This window comes from Tiliqua scincoides, chromosome 8 (assembly GCF_035046505.1).
Source record: "Tiliqua scincoides isolate rTilSci1 chromosome 8, rTilSci1.hap2, whole genome shotgun sequence".
Classification (NCBI taxonomy): domain Eukaryota; kingdom Metazoa; phylum Chordata; class Lepidosauria; order Squamata; family Scincidae; genus Tiliqua; species Tiliqua scincoides.
The window spans coordinates 25,036,200-25,044,857 of record NC_089828.1 but is presented as its reverse complement, the minus strand read 5'-3'; the positions used below and the strand labels follow the sequence as shown (position 1 = coordinate 25,044,857).

The 8,658-nt window shown below is 43.3% G+C and overlaps 1 protein-coding gene across 1 annotated transcript; it reads left to right on the top strand.

Moving 5' to 3' along the window:
- Positions 1-675: 675 nt before the first annotated feature.
- On the top strand, positions 676-8,000 carry GTF2A2 (general transcription factor IIA subunit 2). The gene is made up of 5 exons (XM_066636117.1): positions 676-804; positions 3,667-3,821; positions 4,397-4,501; positions 5,965-6,091; positions 7,685-8,000. The coding sequence occupies exons 2-5, from the start codon at positions 3,750-3,752 to the stop codon at positions 7,708-7,710; spliced, it is 330 nt and encodes a 109-aa protein (XP_066492214.1). The 5' UTR covers positions 676-804; positions 3,667-3,749; the 3' UTR covers positions 7,711-8,000.
- The last annotated feature ends 658 nt before the right edge of the window (positions 8,001-8,658 follow it).

The following is an 8,658-nucleotide window of genomic DNA, read 5'->3' as shown; positions in this document are numbered from 1 at the left end:
CCTCCAGAAATCTGTCCGATTCCCTTTCAAAGGAATCCAAACCAAATGCAATGACCATATCATGTGGCAAGGAGTTCCACAGACTAATGACACTAGATCCACAGACTTTTGCAACACACAGGCTTGTAGCTCTGTGGCAACCGGCAAAAGGCATGTCCTCAGCTACTGGGCTTGCGCTCCTGTGTACATTTACAGTGGAGCAAGTCCCTCTTAACTCCATGGGGCTGACTTTCTGACAAGGCACTTTACAGGGACCACAACAGGATACTTTGCCGACTCGTGGTTACCCTGGTCAGAGTACGGATGCGCACACGCTCTTGCAGACGAACCGCTTCAACAGAGCTTCGCGCATGCGCAGACGCTTGCAGACGACTCGCTTCACCAGAAAGCTCTGCGCATGCGCAGACGTTTGTAGAGGACCAGCTTCCCCTGAGAGCGCCGCGCATGCGGAGAGACTGGCACACGGCCAACTTCGCCAGAGAGCGCCGCGCATGCGCAGACGCTTGTACACAACAGGCCTCACCGGAGAGCACCGCGCATGCGCTCTTTTCTCTAGCATCTCTCGGCCCCGGCTCCACCGCACATGCGCCCTGAGGGCAACCGTAAGCCCGCAAAGGGTCGCTCTAGGAAGCCGCGCCCCTGTAGTGACACTTCTGTTTCCGGTGTTGTCGAGAAGGACTTTTACTTCCGGGTGACGCCGCCTGTGGGGAAGGGGAAGAAGCAGTGACGGGGACGCTCCTGTTGCTCTCTCTGCTCTGGAGGCGGCTGGGAAGAGCCTGGCGAGGCCTCGACTGCCTCTTGCAGGTCTGCCCGGCTGGGGCTGCGTCAGGGCGCAGGAGGGAGGCCTGGAGCAGCCCGCTGGGCAGCCAGGCTTGGCTGGTGGTCTCTGCAGCCGTGGCGGGATCCTGGGCCTACAGGCTGGCCTCCTCCTCAGCGCTGGGGGGCTGCACAGGCTGTTCGTGTACATGGCACACTGTGGAGAGCTCGCGTTCCTCTCCCTCCGTGCAGGCTGCACGGCCTCGGTTTGTGTGTTACACACAAATGTGTGTGTGTCTGTGCGCGTTGTGTCTGTGTGTAAGTGCAGGAAATACTCCTCATAGTGTGTGTTTGCATTGTGTACCGTGTGCGTACAGCTCATATTCCTCCTCCCTCCATGCATGTGTGTGCAGTTTTTTAATTTATATATATATGTACACACACACACACTATACATATATATTTATTTGTGTGTGTACATACAGTTCATATTCCTCCTGATGGGGTGTGTGTACATTTCATATTCCTCCTTCTTCCATACATGTGTGTGCAATTTTTCAATTTATATATTACACTATTATTATTACTATTATTATTACTATAATAATAATAATATTACACTGTGTGTGTGTGTATACACACATATATGCATGCTGGGCTGGGGCTGCCTCAGATGCCCCAGCTTACACACACACACACACGTGTATATATAAATAACACACACGTGTATATATATGTGTGTGTGTGTATACATAAATACACACATAGTATACATATAAATATACATACATATGAAGTGTGTTTGTGAGTGTATATACAATTCATATTCCTCCTGATGGGGGTGTGTGTGTGTGTGTACATTTCATATTCCTCCTCCTTCCATGCATGTGTGATCCCTGGAGAAGGGGAAAAATGCAACCCTTTAAAATCACAGTTTTAAAAACTGCTATTTTCTTACTGCTGTAGAGAGACAGTCAGGCAAAGGATTATAGGTATAACCTAATTATCCATGGATTTTTCTGTCTTAGTGTGATAAGAAGGACCCTTTAGATTAAAGGAAAAAACTTGTTTCACAATAGCCTCATTAATGTCAGAGAGGGCAGCCGGCTGACAATCCATCAATCATTCTCTCTCCAGGAACTTAGAACCCTCCCTTCCCCTTGAGCACATGAAGAAAGATAATCACTTTGCTCTGGAAGAAGGAAGGGGGTGAAGCTTGGCTGGAGTGAAGCCTTTCTAAGCGCCCTGGAGAGAGACTGATTGATGGATTGTCTGCTCAATGACTCCATTTTACATCACAAATTTGCTTTGGTGCCATCCATGTGAGTTCTGGGAACAGAACCCTCATGAATAATGGAACTCAACCTGTACTGAGAACTATTGACTTGTGCAGAATATACTACCACCTCCCAACAACTTTTGGGGGGCATGCATAGCAGTCTGTTTTATCCCAGCTGCATTTGTTACCAGGTTGCTTCCAGCCCAATTCAAGGTGCTGGTTTCACTTTTTAAAGCTTGGTATACTTTGAGATGCCTATACTTTAAAGACACTGTGTGCATGTGTGTCTCTGTCTATATGAGCCCACTTTCCAGCTGATGCCCAGTCGGTGGACCCAACTATCCATTCCTTCCATTGGCTAGATTTGAGGGTCAAGTTTTTTCAGCACTAGTTCTCCAAACTTTGGAATTTTCTCCCAAAAATAGGTTGGGGGGGGGAGTTTTTTGGGGGAAGGCTGTAAAACCTTCCTGTTTCAATAGTTATTAATATGAGATCGCATTGTGTAATATCGAAGACTCCAGCATCATATCAGTTTTGTCAATAATTTTCATGTGCTCATTTTCTCAGGCACGAAGTGTTGCTCTCAGTGGGCATGTACACATGGAATTGCTACAGTGTGCACCTCTTCCTCTTCATGGCCACTTGGCTTGTTTACTGAAGTGTGTGTGTGTGAGAGAGAGAGAGAGAGTGTGAGTGTGTGTTACATGGTGTTTTGCTAGGTAGCCTGAATAGAGAAGAACAACCTTGAAATTTTGCTAGACTGTGACTGTAATTGTAGATATGTCTGTCTTAGGAGCTTTTATTGAGCCCTGTAGGACTTGCTTCTGAGTAAACATACATAGGACTGTGCTTGCCAGTCCTTTCTGAATGTAAATCTTGTTTTTATCATTCTTTTGTATTCAAGATTAGCTGTGACTGAATGATACACAGATTAGAAAGGATCTAGTTTCTTCACAGATATTTCATTTCATTCTTCTTTTGTGACTGGCCAATAATTGACTTGCATTTTGGAACCAAAGGCTCCAATGGCTGTGGCTTCTGTAATTGCTGTTTGTTCCTAGCTTAGGGTAATGGAAGCAACAGGGGTGGTAAGAGACATGATTGATTCTTATAAAATTGTACATGGTATGAATAAAATGAATAGAGAGTCTTTTTCTCTCCCTCACAGCCCTAGAACCAAGGATCTTCCAACAAACCGACTAGCGGAAGATTCATTGTGGTCAAATGAATGATTCCTTCACACTGTGAATGATAAATCTTTGGAGTTCACTACCACAAGATGTGGTGATGACTGCAAGTTTAGATGACTGTAAAAGGAGATTACGCAGCTTGATGCAGGACAAGTCCATCAGTGGCTGCTAGTCATGATGGCTTTGAGCTATCTCAGATTTGGAGGCAGTATGACTCTGAATTCTAGTAAGGAGATTCAGTGGAGGAGAAGTAGGCCTTCATGCCCTCTTCTGGACTTTCCAGAGGCATCTGGCTTGCCACTAGGAAACTGGTTGCTGGACTAGATGGACCTTGACTTGATCCTGCTGGGCAGCACTTTATGTTCTTATCACAGTTTGTGGGTGTGTTCTTCTCACCTTTCCCCCCATCTAACTTGGTAACTTGTGCTTTGAATTTTCTAGGCCTTCAGAGAAAGAGAGCGACTATTGGGGCAGTGTCAGGTCTGTGGATGATCAACAACAGTTCTGTGTCATCCTTATAAACCATGGCTTATCAGCTATATAGAAACACCACGCTGGGGAACAGTCTTCAGGAGAGCCTGGATGAGCTTATACAGGTACAATGTAAACTTCGTGAGGCACAGTAATACATATAAAGATTTCTATGGAGCATCACTGCATTTATTAAGTACAAACCAGAAGAGGTACTAAAGATATGGTTCCAATTATTCAGAGAGGAAAATGGGATATGAATCACATAAATGTCTTGTTCACTCTTACCTCAGTCCTCTCACCATATGTGGAGATAGACGCAAATATTAAAACTTCACTGTGATTGTAAAGGAAGTTCATAAAGGAAGACAATCCCAGTAACTTATATTTTCAGTGTAACCCTGATATCTAGAACCTTAACTTTCAGTGGAAAGTTGCAGTTTGTATGCTGACATTCTTGATTCTAGCTAGCAAATATGGGACATAAACCTGGTGAGATTCTTGTGGGCAGAAATTGCATGAAGCTTGGTTGAATAGATCTGAAGGGAATAATGGACTTGGTCGCCACTCTACAAAATCTAGCATAAGATCTGCTGGAATTATGATGGTTCAAGTTTGACAAGAATATTTTGTATTTATATGTATAATGAAAGTTGGAAAAGCATTATTAATGCTGAAAGTATCTCTTTTCCCTCTTCAGTCTCAACAAATCACCCCCCAGCTTGCCCTCCAGGTGCTGCTTCAGTTTGACAAAGCTATCAATTCAGCACTGGCACAGCGAGTCAGAAACAGAGTGAATTTCAGGGTAAGAAGACACATGCACATGTTTCAGGTAGAAAATGGCTTGTCCCAGTCACCCCATCACTTTTGCATGCTTAAATGCACCTGAACCATCTTTGACCCTGACTTATAGCCTGGAAAGTCAGTGCAAGGAACTTTTTTTGTTGCTGTGGAAGAAAAAAGTAGCTACATGTGCATCAAGAAGCCAATGTGAGCTAATGGATAAGAAGGCTCTCTACTCACGCACTCACAAATTTATATCCCTGGAGGGCATTCAAAGAGGTTTACAGAAACTAAATAAAAATGTTATAAAATATAATATTAAAAATATAAACATTTAAGATTCCCTAAGAGACAGTATTCTCTAAAAATGTAGGAATCTCCATTAGTTGTTTGATTTTTCTCTGTAAACCGCTTTGTGAACTTTTAGTTGAAAAGCGGTATATAAATACTGTTAATAATAATAATAATAATAATAACCAAAGAGCAGAAAATTAACTGCAAACACTAAAAACAGAAGTTCATAAAACTAGTGCAGAGAATGTTTATCCTTATTTTTTTTTTAAAAAAAAATAACAGATTCAGAAGGCAAGAGTAAAAAATGTTTTTAAGCCTTGCAGGAAAGCCTGTTAAGGAGGTAGCAGCTCGTAAAAGAAAAGGGAGGGAATTCCATAGAGGAAGTGCCACTGCAGAGAAGGTCCTACTCCTTGCTGTTGCCAAAGGCCCTACTCTTCCTGCCTCCATAGGCAGCGGCTCCTATAAAAGGGCTCCCATAAAAGGACCGGAGAGAACGAGCCAGGTTATATGGAAGAAGACAGTCTCTTGGGTATCCTGGTCCCAAGCTGTATTGGGCTTTATAGGTCATAACAAGCACTTTGAATTGGGCCCAGAAACAAACGAGCAGCCATTGGAGCAGTGGCCCGACACAGTCAAACCGTTGACCTGCAGCAAGTAAACGGGCTGCCACTAGTTGCAGTTTCCAAACCATCTTCAAAGGCAACCTCACATAGAGCATGTTACAGTAGTCTAATCTTGATGTGACTGTGACATGGACCACCATGGCCAAGTCTACACAGTCAAAGTACGGCTGCAGTTGGTGCACCAGCCAAAGCTGGACACAGTGCAAAATATCCTTGAGAGTTTATAATAGCATAGCAATCTTCACAAGTCTCGCATTCAATGACACATGCGATCCTGCTTCCTTCTCCATGTATTCAGTGACCATGTGAGACTTGAGAAAGAGGACAAAGAGAAGACATAAGAGAACTGGAAAACACATAGGAGGTCCTGGTGGTGGGGTATTCTGTTCCTCTCCTGGCACTGCTGAATCCAGTATTTTATTCCTCTTTCCCAGTTAACTTGGTGTTAATGTTCTCTTTCTTCTGCTGCCACCAGGGGGCACTCAAAGTTTTAGCAACTCAATCCTGGAGCACGTTCTTAGCAGGTTTGCATGTTTTTTGCTCAGACCTATTTCTTTCTCTTTTAAAGGGCTCTTTGAACACATACAGATTTTGTGACAATGTCTGGACATTTGTACTCAACGACGTCGAGTTCAGAGAGGTCACTGAACTTGTGAAAGTGGATAAAGTGAAAATAGTAGCCTGTGATGGAAAAAGTAAGTCCTGGTTCTCGGGGTGGGCATGAAGATGCTGATGACGAGGGGTAGAGTAGCAATGTTGCCTTTATTGCAAGAAAAATTAAGACTTTGAATTGCAGCTATGGGCAGAGGTGAGTCCATGAAACAATCATGTTTCTTCCTGCCCTGAAGTATCTAAGCAATGTTTCCTAAAGATGACTGCACAGTTCCCTGAAATTGAAGTAAGTTTTTCTGAATGACGGAGGTCCTGCATATCTTTCTTGAGATTAGTGCAGGGGGAAAAGTGTTCTGTACAAAAGGATGGGATTTTATGACGGGTGTGTTCACATGTTCTCCTTAACATGCAACAAGAACTGTGTACATACCGTGGTCTTTGGTGATGCCTTGCCTTCCAGAGCAGCTTACAATTAAAGTCCACATACAAGCTCACTATACTAGGTGTACATGTGTAAGTGGGGGAGAGAGAGCTTCATCTACTCCTGGCAGCTGTAGTGATCTGCTCCAGGGAGAGGGCAGAAGAACCATCATTTAATCTTGAGAGTAGTCTGATGAAAAAGATGCCACCCTACACAAGTAGCACCTAATTGCTTGATTAATAAGAGATGCAGTAGCTAAAACATTGTCTGCATTGTATATGCACTGTACAATAAATTGTATAGCTAGGGCACCACTTATGACAATTTTAGATTTGGTTTCTTATAAGGAAGCTTCTTGATCTCATGGCTGGCAAGGTAAGGTTGAAAATATGTGGCTCTCTATGAAGCCTTGGAAGGCAGCTGATGTGGCCATAAATTATTGGACTGATGGTTGGGGCAGAATTCCAGTGTACTGTTCCCAAGCTTCTCACTCCTTTCTCTGTGCAGTGTTTTGCATAAAGCTTTCAGAACAGATCAATACAACTAAACTAAATAAACTAAACGCAAAGCTTCCTCTGTGAAAGGCACAAAGCACTTAATGGAATGTTTGCTTAAAAGTTGAAATGCCACCCTAAGAACGCACCCTTTGTCCTTGGACACATGAATACTGTTCATGTAATATACAGTGAACTGTCTGGTGCCAAGGTTGTGGCAATGAAAATGCAGCCACTCTGATTTTGTGGAAAGACGGGGAGTGTACATTCTGAGTTTGGTTTTGTCAAAATCAGCCCCACTTGTAACAGTGTTAACTAGCGACCACAAAAACTCTTTCTGGACAAACTGCCTCTCAGTTTGCTCCATCCATTTATTTTTCCTAAATAATCTCACAAACATACTAAGGAAAGTTTCATGCTTGAATAATTTTACTTCATACAGCACTTGCAAGATGCGCCCCGCCATCATGAAACAGAGGAGTAGAATAACAGAACGGGGTAACAACATTCAGGTGTCATTGGAGAGGGGTGGCATGCATTGTAGGTCTCTCTTCTCTCTGTTCCTAAGAGGAGCCTCTTAGTGGAGCTAAGACCTTTGTTGATGCAGGAGAATGGGGTGGTAGAAAGGACTGTACCATGTCAAGCTGCAGGAGATTATTTTTGAATGTTCCTCCGCAGGTTGAACTCCCTGCAAACACCTATTTTATACTATCATCCTCTTTTATATATAAGTTCTAACAGTCATTCTGCTTGCTTCCTAGATACTGGGTCCAATGCTGCAGAGTGAAGGTAGCCTTGCTCCTGGGCCATCATCTGATCAACCTGCGCTTCCTGGAGAGAAGTACAGCTATGGACTGTGTCAGTGACTATTTTAATGATGCAGACATGACCCCTCCATGCTGGAGTGTCTCATGGAACTGTGGTGGCAAGATCTCTGTAGAGCATCTTTTGAGTTAGCCTCCTAAGGCATGAAGACAAAGAATCTTGCTTTTAAAACAAAACAAAATGATGAAAATAAACATTGTTGCTTTTTTGGTTTATCAAGGTAACTTTCTCCAATAAACATTTTATTTAAAACTTTTAGAGTGGTAATTAGACCTGTGTCCCCTTTCCTTGGTGCAGATGTCCTAGGCAGTGTACTCAAGAGCTGAGCCATTAGCAGTTAGCTCTGAGTATGCTGTGTAAGTATAGCCCACCTTGTCACTACTTAAAGGCTGGAGGAGTCTAGAAGCAGGATTTCTCTTGAAATCCTGATTTCACAGAAAATAGTCTAGTACTGTGATGTGGATTTTCTAAAGTGATACAATTTCTGTATTTCACCTAGGGCGTGCGTTCCAAGGGCTTGTGCTTTACCAGGGTAAAAAAAAATGAATCCACTAAAGACTAGAAAGCAACACCAATACAAAGAAAATTAAAATATATATTTTTGCTCTGATCCTTGGAGCAGGGGCTCCTTGGCAGCAACAGATGAGCCTACCAAAAGGTGGCTTGCCAGTTATTACTGATCTTCCCCACAAGATGCAGCTACTGGGAGTTGAAGACTTCTAGGTTGCACTTCTGAGTCTTAGGGCAATGACTAGTACTGAGAGGGCTGACCAGTTTCCTGCATGATCTTGGAATGAGCTGTAAGAGATCCCAAAATTTTTTGCAGTATGTTGGAGTTCTTTAGTAGACCAATATGGAAGGATAGGTTTAGTGCGAGCTGTTTCAATGTTATCTACAAGGACCTTCCATG